Consider the following 19,268-nt stretch of genomic DNA (forward strand, 5'->3'; position numbering starts at 1 on the left):
AACCACAACTTCCATCCAATCACATACAGACAAATCAGCCTTCAGACCAATCAAATGTCTTCATTTAAAGCTTACCTGGAATTGGCACACTGCCCAGCTCTTCCAAAACTACTCACAATAATACCTTCAACAACAGTTTAAAATGCTGGTAATTAAAATCGACAGCCTTTTCAATGAGTGCTTTTCAAAAACAAACAAAACAAAACAAAACAAAACAAAACAACAGGGAACTTTTTAACCCAGAGAAGACAATTGCCTGGGAGAAGGAAAGTTTGCTTCTGAGTTAGCAGCCTGTGGAAACAGGATTAGTGGGTGGGATTGGGGTGTGTTCTGCCCATAAATACAGGCTCAGCGCTGTGCTGGCACACTGAGAAGCTTGGACGGCAACCCTTGCGGCTCACACAAAGCAGGAGGGTGGGAAGCCCAGGTAAGGCAATTGATAAGCATTGCACTTGCTACAGTAAGCTTTGATTGCTGTGCACAGTTGCAGATATTCAACCAACAGGCTGAAAGCACGGTTCCCAGGGCAGAAAGCAGGCTCTGGAAAGAGTATCACCCAATCTCGTGGCAGCTTGCAGGGGCCTTTCTTTAGCAAAAAGTAGTGGAGGATCACATTCCTGCCTACTAGGTTCGATGTGACACTTGACCCCTCAGGAAACAGGAGGGTTGTGAGTGGGAGGGTGAAATCAAGAGTTTTCAAACCTGTGTTAGGGTTCAGAGAATCCTGGATCGGTCGCTGCTGCTCCTCTCCCACTAGGTAACGCAAGGGTAACGCAAAGGCCCACTGGTTCCTCCACTATAGAAACTCAGCTCAGACGACCCCCAGGGATTGTTGCAAATCAGGAAACAGTGTTCTTAAGTCTTCTTCAGTTTTTAAGACTGTCAGAAGGGAGAGCTGGGCACTTCCTGTAGCGACAGCAACAGAGATATAGGCAGCGCCAGCGTGGATATTCATTGTTCAAGACAAGATGGGGGCAGAACAACAGTAAAATGCCCCAGTTTCGGGGGAGGGGGTCAATGGCACAGGGTTGGAGAGGGTCTGAAAATTATCAACGCCCCCCATGATGTCTTCAGACACTGAGGCTTTGTGTTTCAAGGGGTTTACAGAGGATGTTTGTTGAGTAGACTGTGTGCAGAATAGAATGTTTTCCATTATGAAAATGCAGTAGAGTGAATTTCAGAAAGCCATAATCTCAGAGCGGGATGTTTGTACAGCAGTGTTATATTAACCTTCCTTGACGCATCCTGTCGTAAAATGCATAGAACACATCAATAGTTCCAGCCTGTAATCTGCAGAGCTATTACAAGGAGTCCTAAGAGCCGTTTATACGGCAAACAATTGACAATGGACTAATGGACAGTGCTTTGCCACCAATTTACTTGCTATAAAAGCCAAGGAGGGTAATCTGTACTGCTTGTATTCCAGAAATAGTATAATTCTCACATGAAGCACTTCATCCAGCTTTAAATATTAAACAGAACTCATAATTCTAAGAAGGCTGCTAGGTACTGCTAGATTATAATATACTTGAGTTGTTATTATAAAATTTTAGATGATGAAAATCATTATTAGCATTCCTGCATCCTTATGAATGTAGAAAAGTATGACATTATATCACTGCTCTGCCTTATAGCTTTTCTGAGCCATTGTGTGTCTATATTCTAAGACTTGGATGACAACTGGCCATGAAATTGAAGGTATCCCTTGGGATTGGTAACTAAGCAACATCTTGTTAATCATCTAGTCTAGCAAAGGCCCCCCATTTAGGCTCATATTTTATGAGGGTCTTCCTTCTTCCGAGCACTAAGCCAAGACGATCTACCCTGCTTCCTTCCTAGAGTCTATCTGACTTCATTCAAGGCCCATACCAAAGCTAGAATAGACACGGTGCATCTACATTGCTTTCTGGGTAACTTTAGCATTTGGCTTTACCAGATTCTAAGTCTGCAGCAGCCTGTGGTGTGGCCCATGGGAACCCTTAGTGAAATGAAACACAACCTACATGGCCTTCCTGCCCCCATTCACGCAATGTACTGTGTCATTTATAGCCCTATTCATGATCATCCGCTGCAGTTTTTCTTAATAATTAACTTTCAAATATCAGAGGGGGAGAAAGAGAATTTAACAAAGAAACATCTTGAGTTTTAAGTCTTATTCTCGGGGTCATGTACATCACAGAATACATCTGTCCACTGGAGTAGATTCCCTCCCCTGCCTATACAGGCCCAGACAAAGGTAAAAAAAAAAAATTGTTCATTTGCTGTCTGTTAGCTCAGAGCTAATACCATTTGAGAAGATGCTCCACTAGGGAGAGGGAATGAGTCTCCAGTGAAGTGGAAACTCGTTTAGCGTACTCTAAATGACATAAGAATGTGGCCACGTTATTCATACTTATTCTTCAATGGCAATGCGCCCATTTCAGTGGAAGGGTGAAGATATGTATGTTTAGGGTAACCATTTCCAGAAGGGCGGGTGGGAGTTAGCACTGTAAGATGGCAAGGTTCAGATGCCTTAGCTCTGAGCCTATTCCCCAAACCTTCCTATCTCTTTGAACTTGAGAGTCTTCATCTACATAGTGAGACATTGAAGGGGGGGAATAAGAGGTACCCCCAAATTACCTTCCAGTACTCATCCAGTACTGTGTTATTTAGTATAACTTTTAAATGTACATTTTTCTTAACAGAACATTTAACTAGTCATGTGTTTTCTTAAAACACACGTTATCTATTCTCTTGCAAGATAAGATACAACAAACATTACAGATCCAGTGATAGATAAATCAATAGATGATAAAGGCATAGACCGTGGATGGATAGATACCCACAGTAAATGTTCCCAGGGGACTCCTGCATCCTGGAGAAGGTGACTTTCCTGGTGTCTGATCTCAATGCCACCCGCTTTCCACCGCTGCGATAGACTCTGTAATTCTCATTCCTTTCTGTTTATTTCCCACGTAGATTTGCCATGGAGAAATTTTCAGTGTCCGCAATCCTGCTTCTTGTGGCCATCTCTGGTACTCTGGCCAAAGACACCACAGTCAAATCTGGAGCCAAAAAGGACGCAAAGGACTCTCGGCCCAAACTACCCCAGACCCTCTCCAGAGGTAGAAGTCTATTTTTTGTTGGCTCCCAATAGCAGCTTAATTCATAAAGAATCCCTGACTCTTGGTGTCAAGTGTGTGCTATTAAGATATTTGGGGATTCCCCCCCCCCCCTAGATTTAGCAGTTTATAATCAGTTTCTCTCTGGGGGCTTTTGTTCTTTGGTAATGAGTACCTATTATTCGGGCTCAGCAGGTTTGGGCCTGAAACTCTGGTGGATTTAAATACACCAACTCTTCTTGTTCTAGGTTGGGGTGATCAGCTCATCTGGACTCAGACATACGAAGAAGCTTTATACAGATCCAAAACAAGGTAAAGCTGTGGGGTATGTGGCGTTCCCTCGAGTCTCTCATGAGCGCCATCTAGTGGTGACTATCAGATGCTCATAGCATCCTATTAAAAGTCCAACGTCCTTTTCTCTCTTACAGCAACAAACCCTTGATGGTCATTCATCATTTGGACGAATGCCCACACAGTCAAGGTAATTTGTCCTTCCACATCTCTTTTATAGGCTTTTATGTCAGGCCATGGTTTGGTTTACTCATCTTTACACTCCTAGAACATTGTTGAACAAGAAACAATATTTTTAAACATCTTTTTAAAATTTTGAATATTTCCATGTTTTGAATTAACTATTGAATTACCATTTTGAATAAGAAATTCTGGTGTTCATGTTCAACTTCCTTCACCTTTTTCCATCCACTACACCATCAAATACCATCGGATTTGCCATTAATGTATAGCTTCAGGCCATCTCTGGTTTCACAAACTCGCCACCCGCATGGTTATACAGACTCCCCACATTGGGTGTAATGGGCCTGTCGCTGTCTCCACTTAATAATCCTAACACAAGGCACCCTATGTTTTCATTTTCCAATTGTCTCTGTGTATTAGGTAGCCTGTCTTGCCCAAAGCCAGCCTCCCATTCCCTCAGTGCTACCACCTTAGTCCAAGCCAACATCACCTTGTCCACAAGACAGTCACCTATGACCACACAAGTCAGTGCTCTACATGGAAGCCAGATTGATGTTGTTCAGCACAAATTAGACCCAGTCACACATGCACCCCAGTGGCTTCTCATCACAAGTAAAATGAAATCCCAATTTCTAGCCATGGCCTTCAGGGCTGGACCTGATCTGGCCAGCATGTGGTTTCTCTTCTCTATCGAAATGATGTATTCTCCCTGTATCCAGCCTGCCTTCCTGCTTCTTGTTCTTCTTAACCAAGGCTATTATTCTTACTATTACCCTTAACCCTCTACCTGCAGTGACCCATCTCCAATAGTCTTGGCAATCTGCCCACGAAATGAACCATTCTGTGACCTCAGTATGACCTCCTAAAAACGATCTGTCAAGGCAGACTAATAGTTCCTCAAGACTTTGCTTCACTTTATTTTCCTGCTATGCTATGTATGTATTTACACATGAAATTATTATACATGCAGTATGCCCTGGTTTATGCTGTGAGTCCCACATAAACATATAAACTCTGGAAGGTGCACATGCTTTTTCTATTCTTGGTATTTTCCCTCGTGTATAAAAGCATATCTGCCACACAGTAGCCATTCAGTAAATATGGTTTAATATTTAATAAAAGGGTGAGTGAGCAAATAAATTCAGGAGTGAATGGAAGGCGCAAAGGCAATCAAAGTACAGAGAAAACATCACAAATCACTTGCTGGAGGGCAAAAGCAGGTCTTGTATTTAAACCACTAATCAACTTAAAAGAGAACAGAAAATAAGGGTTCTAATCAAAGCCGAGACAAATGTCCAATAATCTTCTTCTTGTATTACAGCTTTAAAGAAAGTGTTTGCTGAACATAAAGAAATCCAGAAATTGGCAGAGCAGTTTGTTCTCCTCAACCTGGTCGTAAGTCCCCCTCCTCATTGCTCACGTCCACTCCTGGTGCAATGTCTCATTAACTTCTCCTATGTGTCCAAGTCACGCTACGTTCGTTAACTAGAATCTCCTCCAAGTCCCATCATATGGACGAGAAACCAAAATATTTTACTTTATTAATAATCTCCTTTGGAAAATTTGCATTGCTGGTATTGAGCCCAGGACCTGGCACGTGTGAGCCACATCCTCAGCCCTTCGTTAGTAATTTATGTGGCACACTAGAGTTTTAATGTGGTAGTTAATAATCTTATCTGAAAAAAATACGCCTCAGTGGTCAAGATCTCTGTGTTGCTATAGTAACTGGTTTCTGTGTTTTGTAAATCTCTGCCTTTGCCCATCTCCCTACCATTGGCTCACTAATCCTTGTCATCTCTCTCCCTGGGAGAGAGCTCTGGCTGTTCCTATCTACCCGTGTGTCTTGTACTTTAGCTTCCTTCCTACCTGCTGACCCACTTCCTCCTCACCAACCCTTAGCGCATGCCCTGTAACCGTCTCCTACCTCATCCAATCACAGCTTCCTGAGTTCGTCCTCCCTGAGTTGTGCTGTTCTTTTGGCTATCACATCCATTAGCTGTTTGCCTCAGGGCCCACTTCACTCGCTGCTCTTTCTTCTCCAAGACACTTCTTGTCTTCTCCTCTGTGTCGTGAACTCTCTGTAGAAAAGATTCCCTGGCAGTACTCGAGGCCCATGATACAGTCCTGGACGCATCCTCTTTTCTGGTTAGTTTTTTAAAATTAGCATGCAAAGTAATGGATCCCGCTGTAGCACTTTCACATGCATTTATTTGCGGCCTCCACCCCCACTAGTCTCTTGGCTCACCCTTAAAGCCCTCCTTCTGTAGCCCCCTCCCTCTTAACACCCCAAACCTCTCCTAACAACTGTGCTTCTTTCTTGTGGTGCTCTTTCTAATTCCAGGAAGACTTAATGGACACACTTTGATGTTGGCAATTTTCAAAATACCTAAAAAATAAACTAACATCTGTTTTTTTGTTTTGTTTTGGTTTGGTTTTGTTTGTTTGTTTTTAATCTTAGTATGAAACAACCGACAAGCACCTTTCTCCTGATGGCCAGTACGTCCCGAGAATTATATTTGTAGGTAAGTGGAGGTCCCAGTGATGTAAGACACACGGAAGATGCGATTTCAGCCATACCCTGTCTCCGCACATCACACTCCCCATCCATCTCCCCAGCCTCACCAGCCACTTCACGATGAACAAGGTCACGCACCTCCAGCAAGGGGCACGACTTTCTGGGTGGGACTTAGTGTTACCTAAGTCTCATAATACACTTTCACCAGGAAGTGTAAACTACTATCTCCTCAAATGTCTTCTTTCCCCCTCTGTTCACTTTAGCTCCCCTCTTCTGCTCTAAGCACGTCTGCAGAGGGAGTGCCAAGTTCTCCTCCTCGCCTGTCAATCAGTTACTCAGCTTTTACTCTGCCCTTATTGGTGGATGACATATTAACATGAGAGAGCTACATGTATTTCTGCCCACCGTAACAGGCCCAGTGTGGGCCTGCAGTAGGTTCTCAACAAGTGTTTGTTGAGTGGATTAATTAACACATGAAGTTTGGCTTTAACCAATCATACTGATGTAAACAGTCATGGAGCCCACTGCCTGGTAGAGCCCATCTAGTGGGCAACCTGGGTAATTCATCGAAGCTTGCATTTAAAGTAAAAGGCAGCGCAGAGAGAAGCCAGTGACAGGGAGAGACAAGAAGGGCTGAGCTAGAGCCCTCGTTCACAGAGGAGTCTGAGCACCCAGGGCAATGTGAGGTCATCTAGCAGTTCCATGGGGGTGGGGTGGGGGGGGGTTCTTCAAACTCTCCTGGAAGTTTCTGAGCATGCCCATCCCTTGTTGCCTTCAGCCTTGGTACAAACCCCGAGGCACTAACTCATGAAGCTCACTGTTTCCCCATGCTAGAATCACTGAATGGTGAAAAATGGGCTGCCCTGGCTGCACCTGGAACCAGTCACGTCAGATTCTCTAGGGGTGAGATGCAGGAAGCCCCAGTTTATAAGAGCCTTCAGGTTGTCTGAGTGGACCACAGGTGTGTGAAGGCTTTGTGTTAGTCTAATCTGAAGGTTAGACTGTGTCTTCGTATTCGATCGAGGGAGATATCATCCCTGAGTCATTGTTGAACAAATGAACGTCTGCATCTCCTAATGTTGGTCGTGGTCCAACATTCTGAAGTGACGAAGATGTCCCCTCCAGGATGTGACAGGCTGCAAACAGCCAGCCATTCTCACATGTCCCTTCCCCACTTCAGGACATTCATTTCAGGCCCCAATCATCATTCTTACTGTCAATTTTGGGAATCCAGCTCAGGACCTTGGGCATGCTTGGCAAATGCTCTACTGTCAAGCTCCACCTCAGCCCTCAGCCACCCCCTTTAAGACAAAGTGTCTCATTCTCTCTCTCTCTCTCTCTCTCTCTCTCTCTCTCTCTCTCTCTCTCTCTCTCCATCCATCTATATATCTATATATCTTACTGTTCGTCTGGATGAGCCACACCTTTAAAGTGCCCCTCATTAATTACATAACTTCCACTTACATAAAAGTAGGACAGAATGGATTTGTTTGGGGGTTTTGTTGTTTGCTGTCTTTTGCTTTTTTGACACAAAGCTTCATGTAGTCCAGGCTAGCCTTAAACTCTCTGTGTCCAAGAAGGACCTGGAACCCCTGATCCTCCTCCCTCCAGGCTCCAAGCTCTGAGATTCCCCGCATGCATCACCATGCCCAGCTTAATAGGTGGACGTAAACCTAAAGGAATATTTAGAGAGAGATAAAAGGGGAAATTTGTAAATCTCTATTTTTAAAGTACAGCTGATTAACCATAAAATATTTTTAAAAATAAAAGTCAGCATGTGTTTGTGGTTATCTGGCTCTGCCGTGCTTCAGGACTTGCATTCTTTTGTTGAAAGAAAGAGAGAAAGAAAGAAAGAAAGAAAGAAAGAAAGAAAGAAAGAAAGAAAGAAAGAAAGAGGAAGGAAGGAAGGATACAGCTCAGTTTGGGGAGTGCTCACTCAGCACAAAGCCCTGGGTTTGGTTGCCAGACTGTAAACTGGGCATGGTGGCAGCTCAGATCTAAAATTCCAGCACTCAGCAGGCTGAGGCAGGAAAACTGTAATGAATACAGGGCCAGCCTGATGTGCACAGTGAGATTCCTGCTAGCCTGGGCTACAGAGTGAGACTCAATCCAAAACAAACAAGCAAACAAAAATAATAATGAAAATAAGCTTACTTAAAACAAAAACAAGCCAAAAAGACAGAGAAGCAGTCGGAGCCTGGAGCCTGGCTAACATTTTGCCCCTCCCCGGCCCCCTCCCTCAGCCAATTACAAGCTTTATTCTACCCCTCACTTCTCAAACACCTCAGTGGAGGAGAAATCATAACCAAATACCAGCGTGAAATGTATCCAATTATGGAGGCTGCTCTATGCCAGGGGCAACAGAATCACTTTAAAAAAAAATCTCACAGTAATTCTGTAGTAAAGAAACTAACATTTTCATAAAGAAAACCCAGAGAATATGCACTGACCAATTTTCAGGGCACTTTAGATAAGATGCCAGGGTTTGAAATCTTTTTCAAAACCACCGCCTTGTGGCTGTTGAGTGTTCCCTACACCGATCTAGACTGCTGGGGTCGGGGATAGGAGTACCTCCCCCCCCCGGGGGGGTGGGGTTGCAGAACAGGTTGGAGGAGCTCCACACTGCCTGAAGCAGTTTCTTTCACAGAGCATAGAGACCATGGCTTCAACACACACAATCTAGGCTCTCTAGAAGCAAAAGTGTTCCATCCTTGTACTTTATCTTTGCAGACCCATCCCTGACAGTGAGGGCAGACATCACTGGAAGATACTCAAACCGTCTCTACGCTTATGAACCTTCTGACACAGCTCTGTGTAAGTGTTGCCTCCAGCTTAGATGTCTGAGATACCTATTATTATAGTGATGTGGGAGAGGCCCCGACTGAAGTTGGGCAAGATCTCTACACAGGGGGGCCAGAGAAACAGTTTGACCCAGACTAACGTTTTTGCCCGTCGGCAAGTCACATGCTTCACTCCATTGCCTGCTTTGCAAACATCTCAATGAAGGACTGAGGTTCCGCTGAGGAACCTGTTCCTACAGGAGAATCTATCGCCACACTGCCTGCCCCCTCAAGTTTTCTCCCTGCACAACAGCACACAAACCTTTCTACCACAGAACAGCTGCAAACGTCACAACAGACTTGCTTCAAATATCTCTCCCCATATAATGAAAAGGGAAATAATTCGGTCCATTTTGCTGTGGTTAAATTCAGGCTCCATTTAAGGACACGGGCAAATGATCTGAAGAGTTGCTGACTCCTCACTTCCTCGGTTGCCAAACAAGAGAAGGAGTGGGGGGAGACAGAGGGAGACAGAAAGAGACTGATTTAAGGCAGATGAGGCCAGTGGGGGGGGGGGACGCTGTCACACTTGATTAGTTCTCCTGGGAAGGAATTGGATTTTGTCCTGGGACCAGTCATAGATACTCTCGGTGTCTGCTAGAACCTCCCTATCTGACCTTAGCCATTACTCATGTGCTATCTTGGTTTTGGAGTCACACTAACCACATTGCTCAGCGTGCACACTCGAGGTACGTTCATCACCACAGAACGTTCTATGGGGCTGTGCTGACTTAGACTAGTAACCACACTGGGAAGGAAGCCCTGGACCTAGTGAACGGGAGAGCTCTCATGCTCCATGAGCAATGTCTCCAGGAAGCACTTCCAGGACAAAGGGCAGCGTGTTCCAAGCATGGGAATCCGTGAGATTCAGGGTATGTCCTTATAAGATGGAACTCGTTAAGGGCAGGTCTTCTATATAGGGAAGATCACCACGCCTTCCAGATTTAATAGTGACTTGTAGAAGTGAACAAACAGCTGCTTGTGCCTCCCCGAGATGTCTTCCTCCACTGCTGGTAATAATATTTAGGAGTTCAGGCTCTAGAGGAGTAGTTTCATTGCCTGTTAGCTGTATGGTTTGCGTTTAAAACTCAGCCTCTCTGAGCCTGACCCACTGTTAAGAAACAATGACAAATAGTTTCTGTGGAGACTGACAGTCTTCACTCGTACTCCGCCACCTTCTAAAACGATTGGCAGCAGCTGTATTGGCAGAATACCTAACAATATTCCTCATGAACATGATTTTAAATCTGCTTCTTAGCTAAGTGTGGTGGTCCACACCTTTAATGCCAGCACTCAAAAAGTAGAGTATCTGTGAGTTCAAGGCCATCCTAGACTACATAGTAAGTTCCAGACCAGCCAGAAGTATAGGGTGAGCCTCTGTCCTACGAAATAAGCTAAAAAATTCATTAAATTAAAAACTAGAATTAAATTTGTTTCTGCATTAGCCACAACATCCTGATGCTGACAGAGTTTGAATGGGTTCTTTGGGGAGAATAAACTCCTAAAGAAGAACTAAGAACCGGACTGCCAACAAAACCCTGTTTACTCAGCTCTAAAAAGAAATAATAAGATTACCAACTATTTATCTTAAGACTATAGGGCACTCTGTCAAACAATGAATCCAGTCCCTAAAGTTGGGTCTAACGTATCATTGGTGTCTGCCTTAGTTAACTTTCTATTGCTACAAAGAGACACCATGACCAAGACAACTTAATATTGATTAGCAGCTTGTTTACAGTTTCAGAGAATGAGTTTCTGACCATCATGGTGGGAGCGAGGCAGCAGGCAGGCAGGCAGGCATGGTGCTGGAGCAATTACTGAGAGCCACACTAATACATAGCAGGAGGCAGGAGAGAGGCTGGGTGTGGCTGGCCTTTGGAAACCTCAAAGCCACCAGCTCACATCCAACAAGGCCCTACCTCCTCCTCCTTCCCTAACTGTTCTAGTAATGAGGGACCACGCATGCAAATATTTGAGTATATGGGGGACGTTCTCATCCAAACCGCAATGTCATTTCTGAGGGTAACATGACTGTCCTAACTTTTCACCCATCAGTGTACGACAACATGAAGAAAGCTCTCAAGCTGCTAAAGACAGAATTGTAGAGCCAACTGCGCACCGTGTCAGGAGACGGGAAGGCAGAAGCACTGTGGACTTGCAGATTACATTACAGTTTAATGTTACAACAGATGTACTTTTTTAAACCCCCACATGTGGGGAAACAATATTATTATCTACTACAGTGAAGCATGATTTTCTAGAAAATAAAGTCCTGGGAGAACTCCAGCTGAAGAGTGTTTTTTCTATTGGTTTTTCATAGAAAAGCTCTCTGGACCAGCCTAGCATAGCAGCCCAGGGCTGGATCCCTGTACTGAGGCAGGACCACTGCCCTGAACTGGAAGCAAGCTTGAACTACAGAGTGAGATACTGTCTTTAAAATGGAAGAAAAGAATTTTAATTAAAAAAGAAGGAAAGGGGGAAGAAAAGGCTATTTGGTTCTGGTTTGTTCACTAAACAGCAACACTGGACACACACACACACACACACACACACACACACACACACACACACACACACTGCTCATGGGGGAACAAGACAAAGCTAATCCACACTACAGAGACAGAAGTTGTCAAGGTTGTTGCTGTCATCCTAGCACACTATAGGGTCTTTCTGATGCAGGCATGAGCTTACCCTGTAGACGCATTAAATAGATTATGCTTTAGTGTAAAAGGTTAAATAGGAAGTGTCCTCCGCCTATGCACACACCACACACACACACACACACACACACACACACACACACACACACACACACAAGGATCTCACGTGGAAACAGCCATTGTCATACTAGCTAGAAACTCCTAGGTATATAATTAGTAATTCCATTGTATGCAAATCTTGCCTCGCTTACTAAACTCAGAGAAAGCCTCTAGTCAGGTGGCTGTCGCCAGAAGACTCAGCTGAAACCGATGAGATCATTTACAACAGTCCTGTAAAGATCACCCGCACCTCTCAGGACATCTTAAGAGAAACCTGGAAGTGCCCTCGTCCAGATACAAATTCCAGAATCCAGAAACCAGGGTCAGAGTGGGCTCCAAGAGACCGCTTTATCTACACTGAGAGGAAAGCAAAGGGCAGCCTGCGGGTGAGGCAGAGGCCAGAGGTCACTGCTGTTCCGAGAAGTGAGGAGGCACAGCTTCTGGCAGTGAGGCAGCTCTGCCTGCCTTCACTTGATTCTGCATTAGCTCCCGCGTCATCATCAGGTGGGGCTTTCTATCACCCACCCCCACTGGCCCCCCCATGGGTGGGCACCTTCATTAGACTGCTCCTTTTCTGAACAGATGCTTTAACACTGTAGATTTTTTCCCAGGATGCTTTTCTACCTCTCACGGGGATGACTCTGACAAGTCAGAATGAGCACATGTGGGTGACCTGGTGACACAAAGCCGAAGCTAAAGTATCACAAGCGCATCCGTTCGCCTCTCACAAGCAGGAAAATTACATGGGCTGAAAAATGAGAAAGTATTTCCTATAGGAAGAGTCAGACAGGCAGACAAGGTGGCTCAGCAGGTAAGAGCACCTGCAGCTAAGTCTGAGGATCTGATTCAATCCCTACAATCCACATGGTGGAAGAAGAAAATACACCTCTACAAGTTGTCCCCTGACTGCCATGTGTGAGCCATGGCATGGATAGATAGATAGATAGATAGATAGATAGATAGATAGATAGATAGATAGATAGATAGATAGATAGATACACACACTAAAATAAATGTTTGGGGCTGGAGAAATGGCTCAGAGATTAAGAGCCCTTTCTGCTCTTGCAGAAGACCCAGGTTCAGTTCCCAGTACCCAGAAGGTGGCTCCCAACTCCTGTTACAAGGGACCTCACAATCTTTTGGTCTCCATGGGCACTGGGCATGCACATGGTATACCTACATACAGGGTACACCATGTGGATGTTATTGCCCTATACATGCAGGCAAAACACTCATACAAATAAAGTAAATTTAAATAAATCTTTGAAATTCTTTTAAAAGTAATGAGTATGGAAAACCAGAAGAGATCAGATAAAAAAGAGCAGAAAACTTTCTATCTTATATTTATAGCTACAGGACATGAGTGCGCACAAGACTTAAAAGAGCTGGAGATGCCACTCTGAAAACACTTGTTCTACACTCATGGAAACATTAGCAACACACACTCTTCCAAATCCAACTCCTGAAATTCATAATCTCCCATTTGCACTCAAATTTCAAGTAAAAATGTACCTAGATTATTTCACCAATAGAATAATTCAGATCACTATAAGACTGGAGTCAAGTGTGAAGAATATTATGTCTAAAAGCTGAAGACAATGTCCATAGCTGTGGGATTGCAAGAAATGATACGAAAAACAGGACAGTGGGTCTTAAAATCCTAAGCACACATTAATAATCCAAGCTATCAATCTACATCTGCATGTGCTTAAAAGAACTGAAGCAGGACACAGATAGCTCTAAGCCCACATTCACAGTGCTATTCACAACAGGTAAAGATGAAGGCAACCCAATTGTCCATCAATGGACAAAGGGATAAACAAAGCACAGCTCATACATACAAGGAGGCACTGGTCAATGATAAAGAAGAAACCCTGGCCTGTGCTACCATGTGACTGAAGCATGAAGACAAGACATAAGCTAAGGAAATCAGGATAGCCATAAACAAGACAAATACACCCAAAATTCCACCTAGGTGCCTAGAGCCCCCTCAGGGAGAGAGCAAATCTGGTCATTAGGGCCTGGGGAATGATCAAAGAAATGGGGAGGTCTTACTATTCAATGGATGTAGCATCTCGTTTGCAAAGATAAAATGTGGAAATGAACTGACAGTGTGGTGACTTGAATGGCAGTGGCCCCAGAACCTAGTATGTTGGAATACTTGATCTCTAGTTGAAGAAGCTATTTAGGGTTAGGAAGCATGTCCTTGTTGGAAGAGGTGTATCACTGGAGTGGGCCTCAAGGTTTCTGAAGACGATGCCAGGCCAAGTCTCTCTCGGTCTCCAGCTCTTGGATAAGATGTGAACTCTCACCTACTGCTTTATGCCTGCCTGCCTGGTACCCTGTGCTCCACCATGATGCTCGGGACTTGCCCTCTGAAACTGAGTAAGTCCCAGTGAAATGCTTCCTGTTACATTACCTTGGTTCTGGTGTCTCTTCACATCAATAAGAAAGTAACTAAGACAGATGTTGATACTTCTGAAATATAAATGTATTTAATGTCATGAACTGTATGTTTATAGTGGTTAAAAAAAAACTTTATACTATATATTTACCACTAGATAAAGATAGATAGATAGATAGATAGATAGATAGATAGATAGATAGATAGATAGATAGATAGATAGATAGATAGAGTAGATTAGATATAGATATATAATTTGGTTTGGTTTGGTTTTTGAGAAAGTATTTTTCTGTGTAGTCCCGGCTGGCCTCAAACTCGGAGATTCACCTGCTTCTGCCTACCAAGTGCTAGGATTAAAGGCATGCACTATCACGTCTGGCTGTCACAAAAATGTCTTCCAGTTTTATTTTAGACCCCATCGCTCAGAGAGTCAAAAAGAAAACTGGTTTTAGTCCCAGCACATGGGAATAAGCAAGCAGATCTTCGTGAATAGGAGGCCAACCTGGTTACTCTGTGAGTTCTGGGGAAGCGAGGGACACATAGAAAAACCCAGTTTCAGAAGAAAAAAAAGAGTTGATAACATAGACCAGCCATAAGTCAACACATTTCGGAACTGATCTTGTTCAAATGATCATCTAAGACGTTTTTGATTTGGGTCTGTTTATTTGTGTTTTGCCCTTGCCTTCAGTAATCTTATGTAGCTACTGAGGTTTTGCCATTATCTCTGCTGAGAATGGCAGACAGGGAGAATGGGAAAGTTCTAAGCAAGACCAGAACTCTCTCTGTTCAGTTTAAGAAGCTGTGATCAAGTGAGCTTATAGAAGGCCCCTTGCCAAGTTATGACCTCACCTCTTTGAGAGAGAGAGAGAGAGAGAGAGAGAGAGAGAGAGAGAGAGAGAGAGAGAGAGAGAATGAGAGCAAAAGCAATTTCACCCGCCATACGTGGCAAAGTCCATCCTGTGACACATATTTAAACTCTGGCCACTCCCGAAGGTCAGGACTCATTGAGAATGAAGATCCTAGCTAGTTTTCCAAAGGAGAGTAGTGAGAAGTGGCTGGATATGGAAATTCCCACTTGCCCCTTTTCAACTGTCTCAGATAAAGGACTGCTGGACCCAGGTATAACAGGACATTCAAGAAAAACTGTAATGCAAGGCTGGAAACTTCAGGCAGCTCAGAACTGACTGTAATCCAGCTCAGGGGAATCTGTCACCCTCTTCTGACTTCCATGGGCACTGTACTGACATACACATAACCCACAGACAAACACATACACTAACTATAACTAAAAATTAATTTTTTAAATTAATTCTTAAAATTAAAAGAAAAATGGCAACAGGACTAGCCCTGGCCTTTTGCCATCTCTTCTCCTCAAACACTGACTGCATAACACTCCTCACTAACCAGAAGCCTAGTAAAGTTGGTCTTTAATGTCCTTGTCATAATAAAGCAAAACCATTCCTGTATGAGCAGTTGTGCCTATACAATTACAAGGTGCTTTTTTCTATAAACTACACTGTAGAAATGAGCTTCCATGTCAGTACTTTCTCAGCTAACTAATAAAACAGTTGTATATATTCAATGTATTTATAAAGGGATGAATAAGTTCAGGCAGGGTTAAGCAAATATTTAGAAACACAGAGAAGGGTTTGGCTCGAAGAAACCAAGAAGGAAATGCCTGGTTTCCTCTCCCTCTCTGGAAGATCCCATCTGGCGGTGTATTTTGCAGGTTGAGCATGCAGAACTGGTTTTCCATAGCAAACACTCTGCTGTCCACAGAGCACAAAGTATCAGCGATGAACTTCACCCACAGTGAGCTCAGACGTGAGAGATTACAGTCAAACCTTTCTCCTTTGCACTAGCTGTATTTTCCCAAGCTAAAATTTCACCTTTAACATCAAGGCTGACTGAGCAAGTGTTCTAAGAACATTCCTCTAAATGGAACATGTAAACAGGGGATCAGAGAACAGCCTAAGCAGTGAGTTTCTTCTTGAAGGAGTTACAAGGTTTGGATGGAGTGCAACCACTTGCTGGAGCTTGACATTACCCACTCCTCTGCCCCAGGCATCACACATTGTGACAGAATTTTGACCACATGGGCAGTACCCACCCTGCCATCAGGAGCCTTGCCAGAGCTTTGTAGGCTCACAGCTGGGCCACACATGGAATGGAACGGACCTATTCAGAGGGCTTTGCAGTAGATGCTGAGACACCATGAAATGGCAGGTGTATGTCTGCAATCAGAAACAAACAGGGATCACAGCAGCATCCTAGAAGGATAGTCACTACCTAGGCACAAAGAAAGCCAGATTCATTTGACAGGGAAGCCCCAGCTCTTGAAAATGTACATCCTGACTGGCTAATCATTTGTTATTTATTGTTCACTTATATAATCCTGCAATTTCATAGTCCTAATGATTCACCCTGGGGTGTGGGAGCACATGAGTAGAAGAATCACCTTAGGTCTGTATACAACAAATCTTAGGTTAGTATACTACAAAGACCAACAGATGATATCATCCACAGAATTATAAGGAATTCAAATGGCAACCCATGGATGTTAGAACTGAGAAATTCTAAGGAAAATATCACTAATTTTTGGAGTGCATTTGCCGTTTGTAAAATAAATGCTGACTCCTTGGGCTATTAAAAATAGAATAGTCTCCCAAGACTGGAAGGATATGACAAGAGCAATATTAGAACCTGGGTCACAGTTACCAGGGTTCTCATGGTGGAGAGAAGAGGGGAAGGAGATAGCAAGACAAGATAGAGCCAGAGGTATCAATATTTCTAAAGAGCAGCTGCTTGGTGAATGTCGTTTTGCTGAGGCTGAATACGATGAAGAGACCTTGACATTATGTCACTTGGCAGCCTTAAATGCCTATGACAAAGTCACAGAAACAGGGAAAGGACTTGAACCATTTTCTCAAGTCATGCAAGGTCCAAAGGAAACATTCCCTGACTTCTTGTAAAGGTTGACTTCCGCTGTAGAAAGCAGTATAACAGATCCATCAGCAAGAAAGACACTAACTAATCTTTAGTCTTTAGCTTTCGAAAATGCAAATGCTGAATGCAAAGTAGTCAGACCCTTGAAGGCAAGGTCAGCACCAATAGATGAATGGATTAGATATACAATTGATATTAGACCTTGTTCATCTGACCTTAACAGGAGAGACAGGCCACTGAGAGCAAGTCTAAATAAAATACAGGAATGAAATGGAGGAACTGATGGAATTTTAGGAAGTCAATACTTTATAAGCAACTGGGTGCTTTGAACATGGGCTCCATAGGAATTCTGCGATTGCTTAGCCTGGCATATGACAACGTAGTGTCTTTAAATTGTCTTAATTACCAAAATGCAGAAGGTTATAAGTTTGCTGGTTATAGCATTACAAATCCTCTATGAGAGAGGTCAAAATAGAGCAAACCTAAAGAAAAAGGAAGCCTGCTAAATTGAACTATCACACATGATAGGGGAAGACCCCCCCTAAAGATCTTGGCTACAAACAGAAAAGAAAAATTCAAGATCACACAGGACAGGTAACATGATTTGCTGATTCCTTCAGATGGGAACAGCCCTGTAACTGGCTTAGATATAAAAATGTCCCTAAGCCAAAACTTCAGCTAAAATTAAACAATAAATCTTGTTGGTTATAGAATCCTTAAGATCCATCATGCCATCCTTCACATGGGATGAGTGAAGACTTACTACAATTAGTTGTTGATCAAATTAGTTCATAAAAAGATAGTTGTCTTTTACCTGATCAAACTAGGGGCAAAAATTCATCCTTAACAGGATCTGTGAACCTTGCACAATCCATACAAATAATATTATTAAAAATTTGGTTGTAAGATTCATATTGAAAAAAAAAAGATTCATATTGCAGAATGAAACACCAAGATACATCGCTGACAAGATTCATGCTAGAGGGCGCTGAAATAACCTGCTGCTCAAGTTCCCTGCTCCTGATGCCGTTTCCAAAGACTTGCTTCCATAACAGCTTTAGGAGTAGCTGTTGATTCCTGATGACCTTGGTTCATTCAGCCTTTTGGATGGATCCAGTCAAGCATACAGAGACTGGATAACTGACACTAAAGCTAGCTTTCTTAAGTCAGATTTTTTTCAAATTTTCCTAACCCTCCCCACCCCTTAAAAAATCACACACACACACACACACACACACACACACTCCTGCCCTTATTCAGCAGGAAGAAGCCATGGAGAGCCATCATCCCTATTCCTTGGGTTCCAGTATCTGGTTATGATTATTTTATAATTATAGATAGGTTGTCATTTCAAAAAATAATTTGGAAATAGTCATAATTTTAGACAGGGAGGAAACTAAATAGAGAGCTTAGACTTGGGGTTTCTATCTTTCCTTTCCTCTTCTCTATCCTTTCTTAGGTAAAGGAAAGAGGTTGAAATTAAAAAGAAATTACAAGAAATTAGATATATGGGGATGGATTACTAAATTTATTCTTTTGTGGATTTTTCTTTTTTATTGGACAAATTTTATTCTTAAACAAATAATTGAATAGCTATAATTTTATACTAATAGAAATCTATATATTTGAGGCAAAATTGAAGTTATATTTTCTTACATTAATACAGAATTTATATTGATACAGATTCAAAGTTTTCATTCATATAAATCTTTGTATATTGATACAAAATTTAAAATAATTTTTTGTCTTAAATAGGCATTGTATCTATGCAACTCATTTAAGATTATAAGACTTAGACCTAGTCCTTTTAATAACTGGTATTACAAACTATTTCGGATGATTAAGATGCAAGTTAATAGTGAGACTCATGGTCATATTAGATTCTAGTTTAGTTAATTGCAACAAGTGGTTTCAAGATTATTTAATTAGTGAGTAGCTAAGAATAATCAGTTTGACAATTTACTTATGATATACATATATATGTATATATATGGTCTTCAACTGTGTCAGAGATTCACAGAATATGGCATTTAATGTCATGTCATTATTAAAGATCATTTGACTAGACATGTGTGCTCCTGACACCATACCCATTCCACTTCAAGGAAGATATTGAGCATCATTACCTCTATGTGGAGTTGCTTCATTTGTGTCAAGGTAGCCACCAAGCAAGGATTGCCCCAATTCATCTGCAGACAAAAAATACTGTCCCAAAAAGGACAGAGGTGG

At 42.7% G+C, this 19,268-nt stretch overlaps 1 protein-coding gene across 1 annotated transcript; it reads left to right on the plus strand.

Moving 5' to 3' along the window:
- Positions 1-300: 300 nt before the first annotated feature.
- Agr2 (anterior gradient 2, protein disulphide isomerase family member) lies at positions 301-11,222 on the plus strand. Its single transcript, XM_021202411.2, has 8 exons — positions 301-427; positions 2,959-3,104; positions 3,350-3,413; positions 3,530-3,582; positions 4,897-4,970; positions 6,034-6,097; positions 8,821-8,904; positions 10,986-11,222. The coding sequence occupies exons 2-8, from the start codon at positions 2,966-2,968 to the stop codon at positions 11,033-11,035; spliced, it is 528 nt and encodes a 175-aa protein (XP_021058070.1). The 5' UTR covers positions 301-427; positions 2,959-2,965; the 3' UTR covers positions 11,036-11,222.
- Positions 11,223-19,268: the final 8,046 nt, after the last annotated feature.

The sequence above is a fragment of the Mus pahari genome, chromosome 7 (genome assembly GCF_900095145.1).
Source record: "Mus pahari chromosome 7, PAHARI_EIJ_v1.1, whole genome shotgun sequence".
NCBI classification, from domain to species: domain Eukaryota; kingdom Metazoa; phylum Chordata; class Mammalia; order Rodentia; family Muridae; genus Mus; species Mus pahari.

Excerpts from the sequence above, each read along its gene's own strand:
- Agr2 (XM_021202411.2), top strand. The coding sequence starts at position 2,966 with ATGGAGAAATTTTCAGTGTCCGCAATCCTGCTTCTTGTGGCCATCTCT. Across the intron at positions 3,105-3,349 it reads ACCCCAGACCCTCTCCAGAG|GTTGGGGTGATCAGCTCATC; the intron begins GTAGAAGTCTAT and ends TTCTTGTTCTAG. Across the intron at positions 3,583-4,896 it reads CGAATGCCCACACAGTCAAG|CTTTAAAGAAAGTGTTTGCT; the intron begins GTAATTTGTCCT and ends CTTGTATTACAG.